Source organism: Thunnus albacares, chromosome 6 (genome assembly GCF_914725855.1).
Source record: "Thunnus albacares chromosome 6, fThuAlb1.1, whole genome shotgun sequence".
NCBI classification, from domain to species: domain Eukaryota; kingdom Metazoa; phylum Chordata; class Actinopteri; order Scombriformes; family Scombridae; genus Thunnus; species Thunnus albacares.
This window is the reverse complement of record NC_058111.1, coordinates 34,803,451-34,830,497: the sequence shown is the minus strand read 5'-3', so window position 1 is coordinate 34,830,497 and position 27,047 is coordinate 34,803,451. Positions and strand designations below refer to the sequence as shown.

Genomic DNA, 27,047 nt, shown 5'->3' with positions numbered 1-27,047 from the left:
GGAGATTGTGTGAGTATATACATATATATATATATATCCCAAAGGTGCTCTATTGCATTCAGCTCTGGTGACTGGGGAGGCCATTGAAGTACACTCAACTCATTGTCATGTTCAGGAAACCACTTTGAGACAACTTTTGTATTGTGACGTGGTGTATTATCATGTATGCCATTAGAAGATGGAAAACTGTGGCCATAAAAGGATGCTCATGGTCACCAACCATACTCAGATAGACTGTGGCATTCAAACCATGATTGATTGGTGTAAGGGGCCCAAAGTGTGCCAAGAAAACATTCCCCACACCATTACACCACCACCCTCAGCCTGGACTGTTGACACAAGGCAAGTTGGGTCCATGGATTCATGCTGTCAGTGCCACCTGACCCCACCATCTGTGTGCCTCAGCAGAAATTGAGATTCATCAGACCAGGCTACGTTTTTCCAGTCTTCAACTGTCCAATTTTGGTGACCCTGTGCCCACTGCAGCCTCAGATTCCGATTCAGCTTTCTCCCCTCCCTTATGATCACTTTCAATTTCTGCTTTGCCGTATCCATGTAAGCCCAAATAAGGCTATTGACTCTTGCAGCTCTGGGTGTTTTGAATTTTGGTTCGAGTGAAGTGCTGAACTTTTTGAAGGCAATCGACTCACACAGTTATGTAGACATCTCAGTCTTGACAAAGATATGCACCGATGCTTCTTCCCGCTTGTGGTGTTCCTGTATATTTACTAACCAGCAGTTATCGGGTCATTGGTAGAAGCACTGCATTAGTGTTTTTTGGTCTCCTGGGGATACGGTTGTCTTGTGTTCCATCATGCGGCCTGGCCTGGGGATAGCTTCTGTTTTGGGGGAGGGGGGCTGGGCGTTCTCCCTTACCTTGTCAAGGTCAGCTAGGTTAGCCTTCTTGTTCAAACTTTTCAAATGGACTTTTAGTTTTGTAGGATTTTTCCCCTTGAAAAATATGCAAAGTAATCCCAAATGGGATTCTGGTGCTTTCTCCCAACTTTCGTCGCCATGATTAGCAACACGTGTGAGGTGCTTGCTTATGCGACTTCGCCAGCAGAAGGATATTAGCCATCTGCTGGCATAAAACTGGCATGGCTAAAAACTTGGATGATAGATTTCATATCCACCCAAAATACTAGGCTTAAATATGAAATAAATGGACAAAGATGAAAACTAAAGACATTTTCTCCATAATTTTAATTTATTTTTTTTGTTTTGTTTTTTTGTAAAGACACAAAACAGTTTCAGTTAGTTAGCGTTTTTTTGTAAAACCTCGTATTTATTTTTATTTCAGTGAAAGAAAATGTTTTTTCACATTTAGTTTTCGTTAACAATAATAACCTTGGTATTTGCATGATTTTATACATTGCACTGCTGCCACATGATTGGCTGATTGGATAACTGCATGAATAAGCAGGTATGCAGGCGTTCCTGATGTTGCACCCACCAGCCGCAGACAGCAGGTTAAAACGCCATTAAGGCATTTACAAATAGGAAGCAACATATACCAGTCTTTATTATATAAATATATATATTATTATATGTATACTTTATTATGTATAAATATAGTTTTGTTTGATAAAACCACTTTAAGCCAAAAAACAAGAAGTTAGTTGGCAGCAATAGTCTACATAAAGAGTCACACACACCCCATATAAAAACATCCAGATTAACAGGGCAAAACAACACATAACCTAATGCAGGAGAAGCTCACACTTTATACACTGGTCAGTGTGCTGGATGTGTGTGTGTGTGTGTGTGTGTGTGTGTCTATGCGTATTGGCTTATGCCTTGTGATCCAAAAAACAATTTCGAGCCTCTTTCAACATTGCTTACAAAAATAATTCTAAGTAATGTATTTTTAATTTCTTTTTCCAATGTTCCCATGTCCGAGTAGTGATTTGTGTTTGCTTTAGTTATCGATGAATCGATTAATTCATGAGTAATCTTAGCTATTTAATAAATATTGGTTTTGTTGCCCTCAATTGTACAGTCTGGGTCAATATGCACTGTGCAGTTAATCGGAGGTTATGTTACAGTTTCATAACATTATGAATCTAACCTACTGTAGGCGAGATAGAAGCTATGGTGCCTTTGCTGCATCCTCAGTTGACGCGAGGCTACAACCGGCTTGAATGAGTTTAACGTCTGAATATCGCGAGATTTGACCAGCTGTTTAGTATGTGTTTTTTTTTTAGACTGGTGCTAGTCGGTCAACACGTGGAGAGGAGAGACTGACTTTCCACAGGGACACGTTTAAAAAACCAACACTCTGACATTATACTAGTGTTGCTCTCATCGTGGCGGTGCCAAGGACCCTAAAATACTGTAAGTAAATTAAAAAACTCTGGAGAGGACAAGGCGCATTTAGCAGTCAGGGGTAGAAACCAGGTTAGCCTGTAGCTATCTGCATGTTCACACAGCGTGACTTGGTCCAAATCCTCTCACAAGGCTGCAACACACGCACAGTGTTTAAAGACACATTCATTTACATTTTCATGCATCTCTGCAAGATGCCTACAGTTTACTGTGTCACCGGCTGAGTGTAGTAATCACATGTCATTGAACATCTAGCCTTCACATCTTTCTCTAACTTAACAGTCGGCACACTCCAGCTAGCTGCTGTCCCTGTTGTGTAACTTAAATTAGACTCATTCCTTTCCTCCTGCGGTCTATATCCACATACTAACAACCGGGTCATGTGTCATGAATAGTAGTAAATGTCCACAGGCTGTCGGCAGCAAGAATGCATTCTGCGATAATTTTCGCCAGGCCGGCCGGCTAGCAAGCTAACGTGAAGGTCTGAGGCCCATGCAGGACAGAAGCACTCTTTGGCTTAAATGTCCTTTAACCCTGCGTCAGTGGTGGCTTACAACCCCTGTCTGGTGCCTTTGGTTGCGTTTCAAGCTGTCTGATACACTGCCTTCATGTTGTGGCGGATACATGAAACTGTGCTTAAGACACGAGGCTTTAATGCTTTCAGCTACCCACGGTCATAGTCTTGGGGCCAGAAATAATGCAGTGGTGGGAATGTGCGATTAGCTGCCATGACATTTAATTCGTGCCTATGTCCATAGACGTTTTAGCATTAAAACCAAGGTGCTGGGCTAGTCTGCTAACTTCGTACTTTGTATCAAGCACCGCGGCCTCCTCAGCAGCCATGCTTTATTCCCAGCAGTGTAACGTTAGTTAGGTTACGACCACCTCTGGGAACGGATTTCATTCCAGACAACGTTACACCAGACTCCCCTTATATATTTGTCATTGAACTTTTCCCATTCTCCTGGCAACGACGTGTGCGTTTTAGTACCTGGCATAGGTTCTTCTATGGATGTTGAGGGTTTAACGATCAAATCGGCATTCAAATGAGGCACCAAGCGGCACATATGAAGTTTGTTCTAATTGCTTGCTGCCGCCCACCAGTTTTGTTTTTTCTTTCAAAGGTTAGTTGTACTGTGATCACTAAGAAGTAACTTAGTGTTGTAGTTGCGACATGCAAAGTTAAAGAGCGCCATGTGAGTCAGGAGGGGGAAGTATCGAGTCTTATTTTATAAAATGCATACCCCCCATTCATCACTGCAAGGAAACATTAAACTGCCAGAATTACAAGTGTAGTTTCACGTTGTGGTCTTTGCTGCTGACTAATTTCATTAGCTGGTCTATGATGTGATGGATCTATCATACACGGCTGGCTTTTACTTGCTGGTGAGCTACACACAGTACCAACAACGGGATTATTTAATGTGAGCCACGCACAGCCCCATTGTAGGTATTATTATTATTATTAGCACGTAGCTAGCTAAAAAGCTCTAGCATTAGCTAACGTTAAGTCGTCACTGAAAGTTGAAATTATGACCCTCTTGTGTACTAGAGAGCTCGGTAAGTCAAGGTGCAACTTCTCATCGTGTCGTGACATTTTAAACGACAATAAGATTTTCGTTGGGTTTTGGTTCTCTGTTGGCTAAATCGAAGGATTACCCTGTTTTAGCTATCGGTAGTTAACGTTAAGTCTAAACTTGACTGTAGTCTCAGTATCCGTCACGTCTTCTGACCAGACTGCAAGCAAAAGTCGATAGCATAATCGGCAGACACAAGGCCATAAGGTTTCTAATAAAAAATCACTAGTAGGTACACATAATTTCCACATTGGTGTTAATAGTTGTGAAATGTCACCCTTTTAGAAGCAGTTTCCGGTTATCCCCACACGCCTTTAATGTTACTAGTGGACAGGGTCAACGGTTTATAGAATAGTACTCTCTTATAGGTATACAGTACAGCCTGCTGAATTGCATATGTCGCTTTTAGCGGACAAGTGACTGGTGATAAATCATAAGTCCTGCTGTGCGATCAGGCACGTGCGTCTGCCGATAAACACGGCAAGATTAAATTGCGAGATTTATAGAATAACGTTTAGATCGTAGGAGTAGAAATAGAGTAAGTGAAAGTATGTCAGGTTAGTAGAGACTGATAATGTGTTGTTAACATGAAAGGTGTGTAAGCTGCTTAGGTTGCCTGTACACAGCACGTTGTATGGTTTGTCACATGTAAATACAGCATTACCACTCCCCTATCTGAACCGCCAAGGTCACAGTCTGAATATTGACTTTAAGGTCAAGAAAATCTCCGTGAACACCAGTCTGACCTGCAAGGAAGGCTCTAGATTTCTTTGACTGCTTGTAAAGCAGCCAGTCAACTTCTGTTGTAACCTTGTCCAAGGTGAATGTAGTGTGGGCCACCATTTCATAAGCACATGTATAGTCTCATCACTAAAATTCTTTTTCTGATTTAGTTTCCGGTGCCCATACTGAAATATTCCAGTTGTTGATTTGATACTGAATTGTATAGCAGACTACATTGAACATAGTAGGTGAATTATAGTAGTCATTTTTAACATTCTCAAACATTGTGGGTTTGAGAACCCCTGCACCCCAGGTTGAGACCCCACTGGTTTGTGTTGTTGATTTGCAGATAGCCTCTATGTGTACTCCACATCCAGGCTGCCTTTTAGAATTTCATAAAGCTTTATTTTTGGTTGCACATGTTCATGTCACAGTTCATTTCATGCAAGTATATAGCTGTACAGGAACCATAAACCCGTCTAAATGAAATTGACAGTGTGTGAGGTTGGCATATTATTGTCTGTGCAGATGTTTTCAGCTGCTCGATATTATGCTGAATTTCTACTCAGTTTGAATAACTGCCATGCACGCACTGTAATCAACAGTGGTCAGAGGCTGTGGTGCAAATGGTTTTTCATACGACAGGAAAGGCATGATTAAAGGTGTTGCTTACTCTGTTATGTTGGAGGTTTGGAATTCAACCAGTTTTAAGAACCCATTGCTTGCATCTCTTCAACTCACCAGTTCAGTTTGATTCCAATCTACTTAACTAAAGCTTTCTCAGAGAAAAAATATGTACTTTAAGTTTATATTGATTAAGCAAGTCTAATATGCATCTCAATATGTATCTGTTAAACCGCTGATATACTATTAAACTGCACATCATATGTCATTTTAGTTAATGATATTTGAACAATATAAGTAATTGTTGCCCATCATATCTACATTGCTAATGCTTTTCCCTCGGAATCAACATGTGGCCATGCCATAACAGGTGATGAGTTTTCAAAACTCCCTGATGCTATGTTCAGGGATGCTCTGACATTTGATGTTTGAGCCTCAGCCACAGAAGGGCAACCTCTGTAACATAACAAATTACCAAATCCAGATTATTCATGTCACTGCATCCATGCTTGTTTTATATTTTACAAACAGAGCTCATTGGCACAATGCTTTTTGATATACTTGGATGTCTGGGGAGCCTTGAATGTATCACCAAGCAGAACTTTTATCAGAAAATAACAGTGACTTGATGTTAACTATGATGGATTACACATCTCAATCTGGGATACACAACATAATATTGAAGTTTTTATTAATATCCAATACTTGATTCATTTGGTTGATATGTTTCATGCCACTGCAATGCTCCTGCTGTGTCTAGTTTACACCAGTTGATTTGACTTTTGTGAGTGTGACTGTTGGTGTGGATGACTACAAAATCCTGTTTTCTTAATACTTGTCTTGATGCATTACTAAACACAGCTTCAAAGTGCGAACAATCCCTGAAGGAGATTATCAGAAATGACTGCACCTTCAGTATAGAAAATATGTTACATACATTTTTACCATTGATACTGATTTTTTTTCTTTACATCATGGAAGCTTGAAAACTTCTCTATAAGGTGCAGGCTGAGACACTGTCACTTTGTGTAAAAACATGCTTTTTATAAATGTCAAAAGGGAGAAATATACAAAGCCTTACATGTTTTGGGTATCAGTTTGTTTTTGATGAACAACTTGACTAATTCCCTCACATTGATACATAAGTTTAGGAAACAAAGGAAAAAGGAACAATTTAAGGGGCATCAGATAATATGTAAGGGATAATGTACAGCGAGTGGGTCATTATTGTGAAAATAACCCCGACAGGGTGATACAGGACCCCGATGTGAAGCGGTACATTATCCCTTACATGTTAAACAGCCACAACCCAGTATGTATCAAATGTCAAAATCTGTATTAAACCCATGAAGCTAATCTGTTCTTTCAGTCTTATTTTCACTTTGCACAACAAGGAGCACTGTAACAATGTCCAGTATAGCATAAAGGCTGTCTGAGAGTGTCAATTGAGTGGATTAATTCAGTAGATTGAGAACATCTTGTTAATAAGATAAAAGTGCTATCCAGTTGCTAGCACTCTTTACTGTGACCAGATTTGCTGCAACCACCTGTAACATATTGTTGCAGTAACTCAATGCCATAAGTATTTTGAGAGAACTGAAATGAATAATGTGCACAAATGATTCATTCAAATTTACCAATGCCAAATTTTTGACATTTTTACAGGGTTACATGTGAAGCAGCTGTTAAATATATGTGCTTCTAAATAACAATTGAATCATTCAAGTATCATCCTGATGTGAGGATGGTATAGTCTTTCCCACCTCTTTGGAAATGAGTCATCATGGCTATGCATTATTGAAGACAAGGGCCACAGCCTCGGTACATTCATGTGTCTGCACCATCTAGCCTAAGTGTTGAAATTCTTAGAGAGGACTACTTATTGGTCGTTGAATACCTTCAGTACCTCAGAAATGTATTTCAGATACCTAAAACCACTAAAGTAATAGAATACCAGGGAGTTTTCCAAACAGTGTCATGTTACATGAACATAGCACAGCATAAATTCCATCTTAATAACTTTCATGAACTGTTACTTTTTGATCTAGCAGGGCAAATTCCCATGAAGCAGCTTAATGTAGTTAAACAATGTTAAAACAGTCTATCCCAGAACTCTGCTGCTAGCCTGCAGATGGGCTGGACTTGATTACGTAGAGCAGGTGGGAGTAGCAGAAGCTGTAGAAGTCAAAAGTCCAGGTTCACCGGTATTTCCTCTCTGACACACGCATATATATGTGAATCTAAGAGCAGCTGCCAATTAGAGCCGTGACTGGAAGCATGGCAGCATATGATTGAGTCACATTCATCCCATGTGATGCATTCCTCCTGGTGGAGGCGGGCCTGGCCAGGTCTGTTAAGGAAAGGCATGTGCACACGGCCTTTTTTTAACATGGACAGGGAGTCACCTCCTGTTAGTTGGCACACTAGATATTGGGTGTGCATAAAGTTCAGAGGGCTGTTACACTGCCTGATATCCTATATACAAGCAAATCATTCTGTCACTGTAAGACCTTCAACCCAGTCTGTGTTCTGTGTGTTCTTGCTGTGTTTTACCTTTTTTATGTGTATATTTGAGTCTGAGATGAGCATTTTTCAAAGGGTATTTAGTAGCCAAAAGTAATATAAAAGCTTTAAATAAAAAGAACCACTCAACAAGAATTGCCATGACATTCTGAAGCAGCAGTGTTTTAGACTGATCTGTAGAAATGCACTGGTGGCAACAATGGATTGATATCTCCCTGATTTCTCTTACTACTTTTGTTGCAACCTTTAGGGAGAGATGGCTTGCATCCTCATATTAGGGATGTCCCAAGCAATTGCAGGATCAGGATTGTTGCCCTGTCCCATAACCCCATTTTGAGGTTGGCAAACTGTCATGTGAATGTCCATGTGGATTTTAAAAGATATAGATCTAGAAAGGATTTTATACCAGTTTAGTCTTTTGGGGGTCTCATGTAATCTGTCGTATGTCACAGTGTATGTTTGTTGAAAGGCTAAATTAATCAGTACAATTAATCTTAATCCTTGAATCAACTTGAATTCAGTGACAGATCCAAACCAGGTTTTCCTAATTTGCTATAAATTTTATTCAATGTGAAACATCATTAAACTCAATGTACTTGTGTATCTTTGTGATTTCTAGGTGTAGCTGCTAGTGTCCTGAGGAAATGCCGCTGAGGTTTCGCTCTGTTGTGCCGTACACACTGCCCGGAGTCCTTGCACTGATCGGCTGGTGGTGGTACATCTCGCGGAAGAAAGAGCGGTTCATCAGCCATGACAGCCCAGAGGGTGGTCCAACCAATGTGGCCCTTAGAACCACTCCATCAGAGGGTAGCAATGGTTTGGTTGAGAAAGGCACTGTATCTCCTACAAATGACACTGACACCCACAGACCTCCAAAGGTCAATAACCAGAGAACAGAGCAGGAAAATAGCTCTCAGATCCTTGTCCAGGACATCGAAGGACCAACTTCACTGGAACAAAGTTATGGAGAAGCTGCCCATCACCTTGGCAGAATAAGACGAGAGGAAGTTGATAAACCCACAGTCTCAACTATAACACCACCTGGTGAGGAAGAGAGCCTTCAGGTGTCCCTGAAAGACCATGAAGAGCTGCAAAAAAGTCCAGCATCTACCTTGCCAACAGAGCCAGACAACCATCTAATGACAGATCCAAACTCTACTTCAGAAGCCACAGTGGAAGAGGTCATCTTGCCCTGCCAGTCTACCAAAGTCACCAGCTCCTCACCCACAAATGCACACCTTTCTGATGCAGAGAGGCCTGAGCCAGAGGGGGAAGTTGCAAAGCACCTCAACACTATTAGTACACAGGATGAGATGGTTGTTTGTGCAGTCACCCCAGCCAAAGTGCAGAGAGTGATCTCATCAGAGGCTGATTCTCTAGAGACACCCACTTCAGTGCAAGATTTACACCAACACATTCTGACCAGCACACCTACCTCCCCGGTTACAGCCCCTGCCCCAGCCCTGACCTCCACAGCCCTGACCACAATCCAAGACTGCACCACCAAAGCAGTGACTCCAGAAGACGTCCAGGTACGCAGCAGCGGAGAGGAGCAGGATCTGGAGCTTCTGGCAGCTGGGCTCATAACTGAGGTCATCTCGGCAGCCACCCAGGAGGTCCTTGGTGTCACCAGCTGCCAGGTCACAGACAAAAGCCACCCTGCCTGCGGTAGCAGCACACCACTGGCTAGCGGCAGGCTCTGCTCCCAACAGGAGCTAATTACAGCAACACAGCAGCAGCACCACCTTTTGACAAGTCTCTCTCAGATCGGCTGTGAGTCTGCAGAAGTAGAGGCAACACAGAAGGAAGAGCAAGGGATGCCTAATGGATGCACCTCTGCCTCAGTATGGGAGCCTGTTGAGGTCAGTCACAGGGTTCATCAGACAAACAATGCACAGAGAGGCCATTGGCCAACACCATCACACCAAGCAGCACAAAGTGCCCCTCTGCTAAACACGAAACTGAAAGGCGATGAAGCAGCCACGTTAGCCGAGGACTCAGCCTGCAGCACATGCCACTCTGAGGATGGCATCAGCAGCGAGGACCTCCAGAACAGCGGATTTGACAACCAAATGGATGTGATCCAGGTTACAGACTTGTCAGCAAGAGAAGCAACACAGCCTCAGTCACTAGTTGAGTCAGCCACAGAGGCAACGGTTTTGGCCTTAACTGAAGAAAACTCAGTGGATGCTGTATGTGACGTAAAGAGGCTTGATGGGATAGGCCTGAGGAATGGAGCTCATGGGACATGTGAGGTGGAGACGGACCAGTCTGGAGGTGAGTCATGAAATCTCTGTTTAAAATGGGTATTGGTATAAGTATTGTTGACCATAATTCTGTGGAGGACATACTTTAATTCCTATGTAGCTATTATTTCCTAATCCTGGTATACCATAGGGCTGGGCGATTAATTGAATTTTATTTTCAATTGCGATTTTTGGCTTCCAACGATCATGAAAACAAGATAATCGAGATAAACCCAGGTCTGGAATTAAGTCATTTTTAGGGCAAGGCCAGTTTGGCCTTTTAATAAATAAAAACGTATTGGGGCATTGAGGCCGAAATGTAGGGCATCAAGGCCAAAACCAGTGGTGCAATAACAATAAGTGATAATTACATTGTGTGAAGACAAAACGGTATACAATCAACAATTAGGAGTCGGTGTATTGAAGAACAGCACTGAGTTTATTAATACCATACGCTGAATGTTTGACTTTTCCACAAAATGCTGTCTGATTGTTGTTTTTTTTTAAAAAATGTGAACAATTCATTATATTAATTGTTATTGTTATATTTTAATGATAAAATAAAGTCTATAAATGGGCTAAGGGTGATCAAAATTAATCTGAACAAGTTTCAACAGCCGTGCAACTATTAGCATTTCAGTCTGAGATCATAGGAGCAATCACAAAAATGACATAAAACACTTTTTTACATGTTAAACATTAAACACACTCCTTTTCAAGGTGAGACTAGGATGCTAGCTGTAAGTCATTTAACAGCCGACAGACTCTCCTGATCTGTCTTAACTGAGAATTGGCTGTCTGCTTACAGAGAAATGGGTGTGTGTGTGTGTGTGTGTGTGTGTGTGTGTGTGTGTGTGTGTGTGTGTGTGTGTGTGTGTGTGTGTGTGTGTGTGTGTGTGTGTGTGTGTGTGTGTGTGTGTGTGTGTGTGTGTGTGTTAACGTCGCATCATGCTGAAAGAGTAGCAACCCATCAGATCTCACAACAAGTTATAAACTTGATGTACATTTGTAGTTAGCTAACACTACGCCGCAGTATCCTGGTTAGGGATGTCAACAGTTAATATTTTTGACCGGTTATGCATGTTGGTCTATAGGTTCATTTGCATACACGCTCCGCTAATGGCTAGACAATTACATGTTCACAATGTCAGATGTGTAAAACCGACTTCTACATGGAGTGTTGCATTACAGGGTGTTAAGGTGTTAGCCTTAAGGCCCAAACACATTAAAATTGACGCACGTCAATTGATGCTCCTATGGCGCACTGCAAGCATCAGATTTGAAATGCCAATACCACAGAACCAACACAGGTTTGTCATTTTGTTCTTTGTATTAACCGCTGCATTTTTTGGATGTAATGAATGAAAATGAGAAATGCAGAGGAGGAAAACTAAACTGAAACTAAGAGCGTCTGTCTCCACAGTAAATCATCTGTTGACTGTTTGATGGTTATTTGTTTGTGCTTTAAAATGTGACTGCTATGAAATAATCGGAATATAACGATTTATTTCTCTCATTCAGAGGTTTGGTTCTCACTACTGCTCACTCCTCTTGCACGACCACCACTGCTGTCTCTCTCTCTCTCCCTTTCTCTCTTTCTCGCTCTCTCTCTCGCTCACTTGCTCACCGATGCTCAGCTGGTTTGCGCTATCTCTCTCTTTTTCGGCTGCAGAGAATACAGCTTTGGTCACTGGGTCCGCATTTGACGCTCCAAAATTGAAACAAGGTCAGAGACAAGTCCATCAAGACAGTTTGACGCACCTCGTAACGCTTTAGTGCGTGTTCGGCCATTAAAACAAAAGGTGTACTTCAAAACGCGTGCGTTAGACGCTTCCAGTGCCTTTAGGCCTTTAATGTTACTAGGCTAGCGCATGTCCTAAAGGCTGTTTATAGTGATTGTGTTAGTCAGTCAGCACCATAGACTGTATATAAATATGGACGACGCCTCGCCACTTCATACCGCTATGCAAAAGTGAAGCCAAAATATCTCCTTTCTGGGAGCTGCCATCTTGCTTGTGTGATGTCATTTGGAGCCAGAGTCTGCGCAACTTTATATCAACTTTCTTTTAAGGGCACAATGGCCAGTTCAAAACAGGGCATGCCAAACTGGCCATGTGGGCATCCATGGCACTGACTGTTTGGCCATGATATAATTCCTGCCCTGTAAACCATTATTGTGCTGCATTCCATTTGGCAATGATGCTCTCGTTTTGTCTCGTTATAAATCCAGTGTCCTTTCCTTTACCGTGGTGCGCTTTTACCCCTCCATAAAGGCCCAAACTCACTCTCACTGGGAATCCACATAGTAAACAGGACGTGATCGGCACGTTCAGTCCGTTCAATCCATTCAATCCACACCAACTCCAACCTGCGTTCAGCGTCTCCGTCAGCTGCAGCTCCTGGGGAGCTGAGAGGACAGCGGGCGAACAAACTGCCTTCACCAGGCTGACTGACAGCAGAAATTTACTGAACCAAAATAGTTTTCATGTCAGCTCCATAGGAGGAAATCAACAGTGTTTTGTATTTATTGATTCATTGGTTTTATTTCCCTGCCTACTGTAGCGAGTGAGGGGTATCTGCCTGTAGTGAAACAGGCAGCTCACAGGCAGACTGGGAGCATTGATCAATCAACGTAGATACTGTTAATAAGTTCACACACACATATATAGTGGAATATTTGTGTGATTTTAAACAGCTGTCTGTGCAGAATGTGCTTCACTAAATGCAACAGAAGTGGACTGGGGGTTTAAAAAACATTGGGGGTCACTTGCGCATCTCTGAGCCTGTGTGGTTTGACACATTTAATAAAATGGAAGCATTTCTATTCCGTGAGTCAATGAATAATCGTGTTAAATAATCGTGATCTCAGTATTGACCAAAATAATCGTGATTATGATTTTTGCCATAATCGAGCAACCCTAGTATATCAGTAACTTTACAACCACCATGAACTCTCAAATCAAATTCATTTATTAAATTGTCATGGGCCTCAAATAATAGCCAGCTGGTGGGGGGGTGGGGAGGGTGTACTTCTATTTCCACAGTAGAAATTTCATCAGTACAAGACATGTCATGTCATACTCACCACACTGCTCCTGATTGTGTATTTTTAACAGAATTAGTTTCTCCCTTATTAATTCCATCCACTGTTTTTTTTTTTTTTTTTTTTCTTTTTTTGGCTGGACCGCAGGGACCAGCCAAACACGAATGTCTGTCCCTGAGTCACTGACTGAGTGATAAAGTTACACCACTTCATCCCTTGCCTCGGCCGGGTGCTACGTGTCACCACTTCCTGTATCTGTCATTTCAAATTAAAAGCCCTCTAGCGTTTCATACAAGATCCGGCCATATACTAGGTTTTAAACTTAGTCTTGTTAATGTTGAGCTGCTGTTCAACATATGTGACACATATGCAGATTTTTCACAATAAAAGCCTACAATTTTGTCAGATGGCGTTACAATCATAAAGTAATATTTGCTGTACCTCCGTAACATTTAACATGAAACAACTGTTTCATAATGGTTTTGCTGTCTGACAGCAGTAGACTATAATTGTACAGGCTTGGCAAGCCGCCAGGCCAACGTGAACCCACGCCAGGCCAACAAATATATTTTAAATACCAAAAATAACGTCAAATACCCATTCATCCAGAAATCAATAACGTTTGGGAGACGCTGAGCAGCGCTGTTTCGAAACATGAGTCAACTGCTGTGTTGTTGCCTGAGAAACTCCCGGTAGGTTATCTCCTTTTTAGGGAATAGGGCTGTGAGTAAGCGAGTGAGTGGTTAAGTGAGAGAGCGAGCGGCGGATGCATGTTTTCACATGTAAACTGGACTATGGTGTTTAATTAGTTTCAATACTCGCACACATAAAAGCCAGGCACGTGCACGTGATATGAGCACACAGGACAGCATCCGCGAGCGGAAAAGCATCCTTGCTAGGGAACATTTCTGCTCCGCGAGCACGGGGCTGTGACGTGCGTGAGCTCGACCCTCCCTATGCGCTCACAACTGCTCAGCACCAGCTCAGCGCTCGCTCGCTTGTCAAGTTGACTTTTGAGACTTTGGTGGGGTGGATGGAAAAGACAGTCGGCTCCTTAGAATGCTGAATGTAATTCAGAATCACTGCTCTCACAATTGATCTCCATATGTGCAGCTGTGGCTCAGAAGGTAGAGCGAGTCGTCCACTAATCGGAAGACTGGTTCCCGGCTCCTCTAGTCCACATGTTGAAGTGTCCTTGAGCAAGATACTTAACCCCAAATTGCGCCTGTTTGCTGTGCCATCAGTGTATGAATGTGTGTGAATGGTTAGTTCCCTCTGATGGGCAGGTTGGGACCTTGCATGGTAGCCCCTGTACCCATTCAGCATATGAATGTGTGTGAATGGGTGAATGTGATTCGAAGTGTAAAAGTGATTTGAGTGGTCAGAAGACTTGAAAGGCGCTATACAAGTACAGTCCATTTACCATTTAGTTTATTATGAGACAACTAAACGCAGTTTCTTAAATCATCACTGACCCTAATTAACTTTGGTGTTTTTATATTTGTACTTAACCGTATCCAACCGTGAGCAACTCCAATCTGAGTGCAAATACTTTTTGGTAGAAGGGAGACAGCAAGGTAAAAGGTGTCTACTAGCTGGTGATGTCTTGGTCTAATAAATTCAGGTCACATGCAAATCTTCATCCAGTCAGCTCACTATGCCTTCAATATTCAAAACTTACGCTCAGCCATAAAACTCAGAAAATGTTGTTTTGTTTATGTTGACCTATTTTTATGCACCAAACAATTGAGTTGATAATGTAGACTCAGGACACATGAAGCTGTAGTTTCTTCATGATGCTGAGCTAATGGAATGCTTAAATTGTGAAGCAGCAGCTGGAATTGTTTTTATCTGAAACTGATCCGGAGCAGTTAGGAAAATTAAGTTTAAATAAATGATGAATATTTTTTAAGGGATATGAATGGGAGCTTAAAATACAGATTAAAAAAAAAAAAGGAGAGACTTCCTACAAAACAGGTTTCCTACCAAACATGACCTAATGACATATACTGTAATGTAAAATGCACCATAAAAGCTTTTCATTCCAGTAATCATTCTAATATCTCATAAAAAGTGACAATCAATCTGTGTTAAAATGATGCAGTAGGCACTCTCTTAACAGTATTTGCATGTGCAGTATGTGTAGTAACATCTTCTGTGAATATTGCTGGTAAAGGTGGTGATGATTGTGTGTGTGTCCATGTCCAGGTTCTGATGTGAACAGTATGGACTCAGTGGACAGTGGCTGCACTATGGGTGCTGGGGAAAGCCAGAGCAACCACACTGCCTCCTCGAGCTCTGAGCTCATCGTCTGGGAGATTGAGGTGCCAAAGGTGAGTCACTGCAACTGACAGAGGAAGAATATCAGCCCCCTTTACACTATAGACTACCTTACCAGATAAGTAACTTCAGGGCTGAATTGATCTAACCAGCTTTTCTTTAGCAACTTTGGTGGACTGTTTAAATGTCCCATGTTCAAGATGCAACTTGAAAAAAATTTGAAAAACTAAATACAGTGTTTAAACTTTCTTTGGTAAAACATAGTCCTTTTTAATGCTAGAGTACTGATTATATTAAATTATGTATTAGCATAGTGCAAAGTGCCAAATGAAGTTACAGTCCAAAAACCACAATTGCCCAGATTTGTCCAGATTTGTCCAGATTTTGTCCAGATTTGCATTGTAGGATTTAAAAATTTCTCACTTTGCCAACTGCAAGGAGTAATATCAGAAAAGACACTGGCAGCTTAGTGCTTAGGTCACCCAGTTAATAATTCACTAAGTACAGAGTGGCCAGCAGGAACAAGTGCAAGGGCTGAGGGCAAAGGTTGCCACCTTGACTGAGTTAAGACTCCATTCTCTGAGCCTATCCAAGTTCAAAGGACTGATGCAGCAGTAGCAAGTTCTTATTACAGTATATAATCATATTTATTTTTTAAAATGACCCCATATGTTTTTCAGAAGGAAAGACTGGAGAGGTAGTCAAATCCGAACATGGGTACTGTTAAAGATCACCTGCAATCTAAATGATGATTTCCACAAATTAGTTTCCATTTCTGCAACAACTTGAGTCAAACTGTTTTCAACATGCAAGTGCCAAGACTGAGTAGACGTGCAACATTCAAAACTGCACTGCACTCAACATTAGTACATTGGCATATTTTTACAAATGAGTCATATTTATTCAACCAGTGTGCTAAAAATCTGTTTGTGAAAATATTTGAAATGAAAAGTTATCCAGGCTTTTTCTGATTATTTTTTTTAAAATTGAACTTACAATTTTTATTACACATATTTGTCGGAACTAAAATTGTGAAAACGCCAGAGACAATGATGGAAAAAGTCTAGGACTTAACATTCCTTCCCTGACAACGTCTGATATGTCGTTTTAAAATATATTTAAGTGTTGTCAATAAACCTATACTTAGTTTTCCGAGTTTGTAGTCGACATTGATTGTGAGTGTCAGCAGGTGTCGTAGACTGATATGTTGTTTTTTTGTTTTAATTCCTATGTCTCTCAAACTAATATTTAAACTAGCAACAGTGAAAAATGAAAATAGTGAGATGGCATCTGTTTAGGCTGGCATTTTTGTCTAGGTAAAACAGGGACAGGCTCCGTTCTGCTCTTATTGGTTTTCATTGTTGGCCGTCTTTCAAAATGCAGAGAGTTGTTCAACATTCATGGGATCAGTCAGCCTACAGATTTCAGTCATAATATTAATGCAGCGTAGTAACGTATGAAGTATCGTTTCACCTACATACACAATGATAGACTGAGCATTCATTAAAAATATACTTAAAATGAAATATATTCTAAAATACTATAGTCTAAAAGTAATCACTTTCTGATGAGAACTTTTCCTGACCCCAGTATTGTATCTGGAATGACTTTGTCCATGTAAAGAAATTGAATTTATTACTAGGTACATTCTTATAAAATGTTCAGCATTGTTTTGTGTAAATAAACTGTCCCTTTGACATGAACTCATCTCTTCTGGCCATCTTCATCTCCCAGCATCTTGTAGGGCGGTTAATCGGGAAGCAGGGGAGATATGTGAGTTTCCTGAAGCAGAACTCTGGTGCAAAGATCTACATCTCCACCCTGCCTTACACACAGGAGTTCCAGATCTGTCACATAGAGGGTGAGTCAGGAGGACCCATAATGTCTATTGTTTTGGGTGTAGTCACACCCAGCCATGGCTCAAGTCGAACTGGCAGGCTGAGTGTGTTTTTCCATTACACAGCAGGGCAAAGTAAAATAAGTAGTTTACCTGTTGGAGGTGTGCTGGTCTTTTGCAGCTCTTCATCAAACATCATCATCACTGTGGCTGTTTCTGCTTGTAAAATTCCTCCCTGCATTATTTCTAACTGATCCACTGAACAGAGAGCTCCAAATATATCCAGATGTTGTTGTTCGACTGGTTTTTGGCATTGCTTACGAAGCTCTGCTAACTCTGTGAGGAACACATTTCATCTCCTGTAAATTCTTCACAATGAAATTCCCTCGTTATTTAGTCATTTTAAAGCTTTAAATTTGAAGCAGTAAAGCAGGAAACGTTGGGTTTGCATCGGCAGCAATTTAACACAACTTTTATACAGCTGCCCTTCAGCAGGCTTCCAGAAAACTTGCCCATCAGAACAGAGTTGGCTCGTCGGGAGGGGGGCCTTAAAGAGACAGGAGCTAAAACTGCCTGTTAAGAGACAGAGGCTGAACTGAGGGGCTGCATAAAGGGCCAGTAGAAGATAAATAAGGAGTTTTTTGAATGATGAATCATACAAAGTTACTCTAGTGGAGCCCAAAAATAGAAATATAGAGTTGGTATTAGTATAATAGATCCCCTTTAATTTCGCTTTGGGATTTTGATCTCTCTCCAGGTACGCAGCAGCAGGTTGACAAAGCCCTGTCACTGATTGGGAAGAAGTTTAAAGATCTGGACTTGACCAACCTTTATGCACCTCCACCACCCCCTCTCACATTGCCATCACTTCCCATGACGTCCTGGGTAAGGGTTGGCTATCTGATTGCTCCATTCATCTTGAGAATGGATTTCTAGCTGTTGTAATGTTGTGTCAGACTAACAAGGCCAACAGTACCTTGAAAATACCTTTTTTTATTTTCATGCTTTTCACCATGTCAACCCAAAGGCAAGACACAGGCTTCATGACTTAAAAAGATTATTGCTGCATTTTTGCATCATGGTTGCTTTTTCCACTTTGTGGCCAGTTTGACTTTATTTATCACACACTTCTGTAGTGTCTGAAGGTTCAGGATTCTTGGTCATCGGGTGAATTTCAGGACTTTGGTTTTTTTTTGTTTTTTTCCCCCAACTCTTGATTTGTTTTAACCTTCTGTAGGGAAACCACTTATAACCAGTGTGAAGTGTTTGTCCTGCTTGTGAGGTAGCAACGTAACAATTTTGGTGATTTAGGAGTTGGAAGGCCTTAAGTGTGTTCAGTCACAGTAGTTTTAGCCATAGTGAAAGCAGACTGGAAGCCACTTACCGGAGGAATAACTGTTCCTATAATGTCATTTTTCTTCTCAGCTCCTTCTGCCCAGTGGTGTGACTGTTGAAGTGATTGTGGTGAACATCGTGTCAGCCGGTCACGTCTTCGTCCAGCAGCACACCCATCCCACCTACCACGCCCTACGAAGCCTAGACCAGCAGATGTTCCTCTGCTACTCTCAGCCGGGCACCCCCGCCCTGCCTTCACCTGCTGAAGGTAACCTTTCTCACACTGTGGGGTCAAAGTCTATGGATGGAGATCATCTTTTAAACCTTTGACTCTACAGGCAGCTAGTAAAATCACACAAATATTTTCTACCAACTGTGAATTACATCTTCAACAGTCTGAAAAAATCCCTAGTTGCATATGAAGCTTTGGTTGGGGAGAGGACTTTAAAATGCATGAATGGGTTCACATTTTGTTAAAGAATTGTGAAAATTAGCAAAAAGTAAGGTTGCACCATTGTCATATTTAAAGATCCCCTTCAGATTTGTTTCAAATTGTATAAAATACTTTGCTTTGAATAATGTGTCTGACATGGTTTTTCCACAGAAAGTCCAATTACCTTGTTATAAATTCTTCAAATCACATTTACTCATTCTTCTGCTTTGAAAAATCCAGAATTTGAACATGCAAATGTTTTTCATTTCAATAGTTGAACTACTCCACTGTGAAGTCCAAGTCTATGTGCACTGGAGGCTTCAAGTTTCCACATTGAGTTGAACAAACTAGTTCTGATGTCACAAATTCTGCTTGTAGATACTACAAGCAGAATTTGGTCTTAAACTGAGAAACTGATGTAAACAAACTCTGCACATATATCATTCTGCAAAGAGAAGAGAGCAACATCCAAGAGAAGTGACAGAAGGCAAAACACATTTTTGAGTGGAGGGGGACTTAAAGGAACTGATGGTCTAAATGTTGTTTTAGAGGCTATTTCACAGTGAGGAAAAAACCCCCAGCCCCTTTTTGTTTCCTTCGCAAACGAAAGCTCACTATAATTTACAAAAATGTAAAGTTCTATCCATTTAATGCACACTATAGTAAGAGGCAGTGTTGTTAGTGGAAGAAACATTAGGAAGGATCAGAATAAAGGGAACACTCTTCCAGGCCTGATAGCTTGCATAGATTCCAGGGGAGATGTAGTTTTCAGTTTGGCCAAGACATTCAGTCGGTGGTAGCATCTGCACAATCCTCAGCAGTACTCCTAACTTCTTTTGTTTAGGAACGCTGGAGAGAGCCAAGTACACACACACACACACACACAGACAGCTCACAATACAGTACTGGCTCACCAGGGCTTTTAGTATCAGTGCTGTCTGTCTTTAGATGATGTTTCAGTCATCTCTTTTCTCCCACACTAACTCAAAGTACAAATGACTGGAGGGTGTGTGGAGTATTTTTGTGTTTTCTTGCCCTACACCCTCATGGCATTTTGGTGTTATTAGCCAAAGGAGATAATGCTTTGTTGAGACACATTAATTGCTTTTAAGTTATCTCATTCTAATTTTGAAATGTTATATTCATATTTGAAGTGAGTATCATTTATTTCCTTGCCATGATTAAAGGGTAAGACTGAGCTTGATGTTTGTACTGTTGCATGGGGTCTTAATGTGTCTCTCTGTGTCTCTGTCATCCAGTTGGTGTAATCTGTGCGGCTCCAGCGGTGGAAGGAGCCTGGTGGAGAGCTCAGGTCATCACCTTCTATAAAGAAACAAATGAAGCGGAGATTAGATATGTTGACTATGGCGGCTATGACAGAGTCAAGATCGACTCACTACGGCAAATAAGGTGAGTGTGGAATGTTTGATTTATACAAACTATTCGTCCTAAACAACAATACTGTGTACGTGCTTCTTTAAATATAGTTGAATGCTTCTTTCCAAACACATCTGCTTTGTAGCTGTCGCCATGTAAAGAAGGCAAACACTGCCATCTAGTGGTGGTTTCTTGGAACAGGAGTTCAGACTCCGACATATAGACAAGTAGGTGTCACATGCAGGTTATGTCTCAGCCGTATTGGGTGGGTGTTCTAGCCGCTCTCCACTGTAGAGAATGCCAGACTTTTGTGATGAATTAGAATGTTCAGAAGAACTAAATGCCAAAACCAAGGCACAAGGATTTTAATTTCATGGGTGAGTAGTTATTACATAACATGTTGAATTTAATACCATTCACTATTCTCATTGTAAAGTGGCTGTTAATCTTTGTAGTAGGACTTTGTCCATTGCAAATTTATGAGTGAAGTGATTTTTTTGTAGCTTCCATTTATTATTATTTATTTATTCAATTTGTTGACAGCAAACCTGGATGCAGCCACATGTACATATAGGAGCCAACCAGTGTCTAAGCACCTACCCAATGATCTTCCTCAAAGAATAAACTCTTTTAATGTTGACTCAAGTCATTTAGGCTAAATCAATATTTCTCTCAAAACACAGACATGAAGCCCACAACAAGACCTCTTCCCACAATATACTTGTATCCGTTCAGAGAGACAACTACTGCAGACCAATATAGCAGCTGATATATACGTGTATATACCTATGAGTAGGACTAATCCTAGAATATGTGTGTTTTAAAATACATGTATTTAGTTTCAAGCAGGAGCAGGCATTATCCCAGGCCAGCTAGCTAACTGCATGGATCAAAGTACAGTATTTATGCCTTATACATTTTTAAAGTTGTAAATAAAATCATTTGATTCCAAATCTTATCATTTGATTCATCATACACATTCAGGATTTAAGATGCATTTCTTTGCAGATTCACAGACTAGGTTGCAAACATTGCAAATAAATTAGAATTTTGTATCTGACCTGTGATCGCCTTTCTGCTGGCAGTCTCCAGAAACTGAGAGCTAGACGCATTAAAAAGTGAGAATTTCTTTTACTCTTTGCCGCTCTCTGACCTTCATTCTCTGAAAATATAGCTGTAGTGTGTCAGTGTGACTGTCAGAGGACTGATGACTTTATCATCTGTCTTAAAAAGCAATAAAAGAGTTGAACACACTCCTTTGTCAAATTCGTATTTTAAGTATATTTAAGTATCTTTTTCTACACAAAGTTCATAAACTGTGTCATACTTTGATACTTAAATATTACATTTATGAACTGAAATGTATCAACTACTTCACGGGACAATGTAATAAATGCTCACTATTTTTTAAGATGAACAAATATACCATTATAATACTCAATACTTACATGAAAGTCATATGTGATGGTCACAACATTTAACACCTACTATGGTTTGTAAGTTGCTGTGAGATAAACTCTTTGATTTTTAGGTTGTTTGTAACACTTTCTGTGTATTTTTATTCTTTAACAGATCATTTCTTTTTTCTTTTCCAGGTCTGATTTTGTAACATTACCGTTTCAAGGGGCTGAAGTATTGCTTGATAACATCGCCCCTCTTCCAGGTACATCATTGTCTGTATTGACTCATAATTTTAAAACTTATAGCTGACCACCCAACACTAATTTAGTGTCAATACTTTGATTAGAATCTTAATTTGAAATGGTTTAGTTTGTCTCTTAAAGCTGCAGATATTCTAGGCTTAGAGCTGTTGGTCATTGTTTGTCCTGACCTTTTGTATAAATGTCCTTCATTAGGAGAGGATCGTTTTTCACCGGAGGCCACATCAGCGTTGGAGGAGATGACCAGGGGGGTGGCGTTGCTTGCACAGGTAAGCCCACCTTCGTCACTAAACTCCCCCAGGCTGTCAAAGTTGCTTGTAACTAACTGGCCATTTGTTTTTTCTGTCTTCAAAGGTCTCAAATTATGATAACAACACAGGCCTGCCACTGGTCCACCTGTGGAACATGGTAGGAGATGAGGTAAGGAGGGAAAAAACTGGTTTGCAAATGAGTTTGATAATCCAATGCTTCATACTGAATGTTGCACCTACCAGTAGGTATAAGGTTAGACCAGTATTGAATGATGTATACCTGTACTGGTAGTTTTTGGATTGAAAATATCAGTAGCCATGTTGAAATTTGAAATGGTTACACTAACACATTTATTGGACTCTACAGATTTGCCAAAAAGCTGAAATCAGTGCATACATAAAATACACAAAAATGTAAATGAATGGGCTCTTGTTACACTCTATGTGTATCTGTAGGGAGAACTGACTATTCAACCTGGTCAGGTAAACAGAAAATCCATTCTATGAAAGTTACAAACTTATTTCCTACTGTTTTCACTTCAAATTAATTTTACTTGCCTTTCTTCTCATTTGGTGTTAAGGTACTGTCAGAAACTCAACACCCTCTAGTGGCTGAAAGGAAATAACCCCTCCTGTCCTGACAGGCCTTTAATGTCAAACATGTGCAGGAAGTTTTGAGATCCATTGGCAGTAACTTAAAAGCGATCAAAAGTGCAGCAATTTAGAAACAAGTGGGATAAATTAGTAGAGGAAGTGAGAGCAGCAGAGTGGTGAATTAGTGCAGCATATATTATACTGAATATTATGAATCTATATAGCACAGATATTAGATCTCCATGTTTTTTTTGTCTGACCTTGTAGCATTCATTGAATGAAGTGAATGTTTCTCTTCTTCAGGTGGTTTCAGTGAACCGCACGCTGGCTGAGAGGGGCCTGGCTGTTTGGGTGGATGGATTTTGAACTCCTAACATGCTCTGACCTCCACACCCCCACCCCCACCCCTATATTCTCTTGTGATCAGCAGTCTGGGACCCAGGTTACTGTGGGTTCCCAGCCCCACCAGACGCACCACTGAATCTAAGAAGATTGTTTTTTCTTTCATTTCTTTTTTTTTTTTTTTGCCCCGCCCCCTCCCCCCTCCTTTCAAAAGAAATTAAAAAGTGTTTGCAGGCTTAATTTACAAGAACACAGCATTGCTTCAAAATAAGACAACCTTCCCTCTTGTTCTTGTAAACAAAAACAACTTAAAGAAGGAAAGGAAGAGGTACTTGTAAATTTTTAAAAAAAAAAATCTATATTGTAACTAAATAAAGGTTTGACAGATATTTTTTTCCTCCCCCATCCTACCTTACCTTTTGCTCTGGGCCTTTTCACACTGACTGGATCATCATGCTGTGTGGAAGGACAAACATCAGACTATGTAGACACTTGTAAACAGTTTCATTGACATCTCGGCTATACTCGGCTATGCTCTCGTCTGTAGGTCAGTACATTTCAAAGTTGATTTAGCAGATTTTTTCCGGCTTCTTGTCTGGATAGAATGTGGGAGGCAGAAAGGCTGTAGAGACTGGCAGGTGATAGAGCTGCAAAATCCCCTGGTGGAGCACCGAGCAGCCAAAAGGGCAGGAAAACACCCTCTGAGATATGGACTTCTCTGGGGTCTCCATCCAGAGCTGCTGATGCTGCACCTCCAACTAGGACAGAGGATGGAGCAGCTCGCCATTCCTGACTTTCCTCCACCAACTTGTACTGCATTAGAGAGGAGCCAGACATGTTCACCTACCAGACTAAATGCAGTTGAACAGCCCTGCAAATTGGAGCTGCAAAATTTATTAAGATGCATTTTCTTGACAAAAATGTCTGCAAGGCAGCATCCACTTGTTGATGATACAGATCATAATGTAGGAACTGTTTGTAATCCTCAAATGACACATGTTCTGTTTTTTTAAGGACTGACATTAACGTAAAGATCACTCCTTGATTCTGTTATAGCGCATAGGAAATTCAGGGGCTCCTTTAAAAAGAAAAAAAAAAAATTCTTCCAACTCACCTGTTGATGTTGAAACTCAACAGTTTTACATTTAGAGGCACTATTACAGAGTTGGAGTGCATTTTTTAACTCTATCAGAACACACAGTAACACACGGTTTAACATCGAAATCTGAAGGGAAACAAAGCTGCTAGAGGTGTGTATTGACTAGTCTTCACTGAAGTAATATTAGTTGTGACAATATTTCATGTTGGTCAGATTACTGTATGTGTCATGCCTATTCTCTGACTTTTTAACTATCCCAAAGAAATCAGGAATTTCTGAACTGGGAAGCAGCATCAACACACTACTTCTGATTTGATTTTTGTCAGGAGTAGAGAGTTTCAGTATGATGGCAGAGTGCTGCTGTTATCCTGAGGCTCTGAGGAAACCACTAAAAACTGACGTGGGAAAGGAACACTACACAAGATTCAGTCTGCAGTGCTGCTCCTCAGTGTAGACCTGATATTAACTCTGTGCATCTAAATCCAGTCTGTGTCCTCAGTACGCATGGTGAACCGGCCCAGGAGCACCTCTGTCCTGTGCTCTTCACTGTGGACTTGTTTACCCCCTGACTGTTAAATCAGTCTGAATCACCTGTCAGCTTTTGAAGTGCAGTGTGATGCAGTACAAAGCAAGGCCCTGTTCTTCATATGTGGATAATTAAGTAAACCTGATCTGACATAAAAAAATGTTCAATTCTTTCGGGCTGCTTTAAGATTTATCTGGAGCTGTTGTCATAGCAACAAATCCTCAAACCCAAACTTGAGAAATGATAATATCAAATTCAGATTTCAGATGAGAACGTTAACATGACTATTAAGATTCATCAAGATATGTAATTATCATCTTAATTTTTGCCTCTATTCCAAAATAAGAGCACAGTGTTGCACAGCATGAGCAGGATCATGTTAGCCTCAGGGGTGTTTCATGATGAAGGCTCAGCTGGGTTCATTGTGAAAACCAGGCTGGAGTTCACCTAATAAACTTTCAACTTAAGCCCAACTCATAGCTGATATAGTCAGATTGATTGAAACATGGTTTAAGATCTTAGATTTGATGTACAGAATTCACAGTGAAGAGAACTGACATGGAAAGAGACAGCAACGATATGGGAAGGGCAGGAGGGCTAGATTTCTATGATAACTTGATTTACTGTAGTAAGCCTGGTTTACCTGGTAATCATGTTCTCTGAAACACCCCTCTGGATTTGTTCAAGCACATTTGAAGAACGGGGCCTTGATGAGCTGGGAGATCAGTCCATGCTGTTGGTGTCGTGAAGTCAGACCTTCTCTGTTTGCACTAGATTCAGCCTAAAGGGGCTCAATGCACCCTGTAAGGGAGTAATTTCCAAGATGACTAATTCTGAATAACATTAACTTCACATATTTCATATTTTTTATTGAGTCTCTGTTCAATGGAAATGAAAACACTGTTACTCTAGCAATAAGGCAGCTTTATTTTGACAAGTTGAAGGACAGAATGGGGAAATGGGGGGACTTTAAGTGTTAGATTTCACAACTAAGAACTAGGAAAGGTAACTGCATAATTGTTCTCAACATAACAGGTAAACAGCACTATACAAACTCCTCAATAATGCATAACTTCAATAATGTATCTCAGGAATGGTTCATTAGGTGGTTGACTGGTGAATCAATGTGCCTGAGGGCAACTGATGGAGGAAAGAGGGATGATTGTGCTTGAAAACATAATTCACATGCAAAGTAAAAGAGACATTGCAACACAGTTGCATACAAAAGATGTGAGATCTTGAAGAAGGCGTCCATATGTTGGTGCTGGAATTGGAGCAGTAGCCATATTGATTGATTGTTGGCTTGAGTGCATTCTTCCTCTCTGTTTCACATGAACTGTCTGCTCCTGTCTTTCCTTGTTTTTTTGTTTTTTGTTTTTTTTTTTTCAAAACCAGATTAAAAATGCCATACTGGTAAAGTTCCTCCCTTCTAAGACAACGATCCCTGCTGCCCAGAATCCCTCACCTACACCTAAAAAAAACAAACTGTTTGATCAAAGTAGAGTTGTTCATTTCTCTGTAAATAAGATATTTGACTGTACTTTTCTATAACACTGGAGAGAAAGAGATGGAATCTAAAGGGAACATAATTGTTTTTCTTCTGTTTGGTTTGTTTTGGTTCATCCTGCCCCCCTTCTTTCAGTCACTCATGTTCATGTTCTCAAGCTGTGGGACTGATTTTTAAGTGTTTGCATAGCTAGACAAGTCATCATTTGATTATTTAAATGTGTGTTAAGCTATTGTGCCCAAAAGCATTTAACATGTACAGATCAGTTTTTGCTAGGCTCATCTTAAGTTTGATTTCTTGATTGTACAGATCTATTAGGGAGAAAATAAAAGTTATTGAAAGTGTTTATGGTACTCTCTTTTCCCATATCTTCACTGGTGAAGGGATTCATGAAGTCTCACTTTTTTTTTCATTTTTTTGGTCAAGAGATGCTAAATGAAAACGCTGACACTGAAATCCTTAAGAATTCAATATCACAAACTGCAATACTGCAGCACTGGCTATGGTGCCATTACATATGCAAAGTTTCATCAGCAAGACTATTGTTGGCTTAAGTGTGTGTGTGTGAGCACCTGCCCTGCATGTGTGTTATACAGTAGAATGCAGTGGCTGATGGCAGATAGGAATTCTTGGCTCTTGTTACTTAAGCGTTAGACCGTTTTCACAGTGGACATTTTGACATGACAAGCAGAGGTGCAATTGTTTCATGATGGCTAGATTTAGTTTTTCCAAATTCACAACCCT

At 40.6% G+C, this 27,047-nt stretch overlaps 1 protein-coding gene across 2 annotated transcripts; it reads left to right on the top strand.

Moving 5' to 3' along the window:
• The first annotated feature begins 2,180 nt into the window (after window positions 1-2,180).
• Window positions 2,181-26,647, top strand: akap1b (A kinase (PRKA) anchor protein 1b). 2 transcript variants are annotated; one of them, XM_044353474.1, is made up of 11 exons: window positions 2,181-2,334; window positions 8,392-10,049; window positions 15,270-15,394; window positions 17,076-17,202; window positions 17,936-18,063; window positions 18,604-18,781; window positions 20,206-20,356; window positions 21,919-21,986; window positions 22,180-22,253; window positions 22,339-22,404; window positions 23,133-26,647. In XM_044353474.1, the coding sequence occupies exons 2-11, from the start codon at window positions 8,417-8,419 to the stop codon at window positions 23,193-23,195; spliced, it is 2,613 nt and encodes an 870-aa protein (XP_044209409.1). In that variant the 5' UTR covers window positions 2,181-2,334; window positions 8,392-8,416; the 3' UTR covers window positions 23,196-26,647. The 2 variants fall into 2 exon arrangements, with proteins under 2 accessions (XP_044209409.1, XP_044209410.1); XM_044353475.1 differs by lacking the exon at window positions 2,181-2,334 and adding an exon at window positions 3,616-3,711.
• Window positions 26,648-27,047: the final 400 nt, after the last annotated feature.

Coding starts and splice junctions, on each gene's coding strand:
- akap1b (XM_044353474.1), top strand. CDS start 8,417: ATGCCGCTGAGGTTTCGCTCTGTTGTGCCGTACACACTGCCCGGAGTC. Junction 10,050..15,269: donor GGAGACGGACCAGTCTGGAG/GTGAGTCATGAA, acceptor GTCCATGTCCAG/GTTCTGATGTGAACAGTATG. Junction 22,405..23,132: donor GGAACATGGTAGGAGATGAG/GTAAGGAGGGAA, acceptor TCTCTTCTTCAG/GTGGTTTCAGTGAACCGCAC.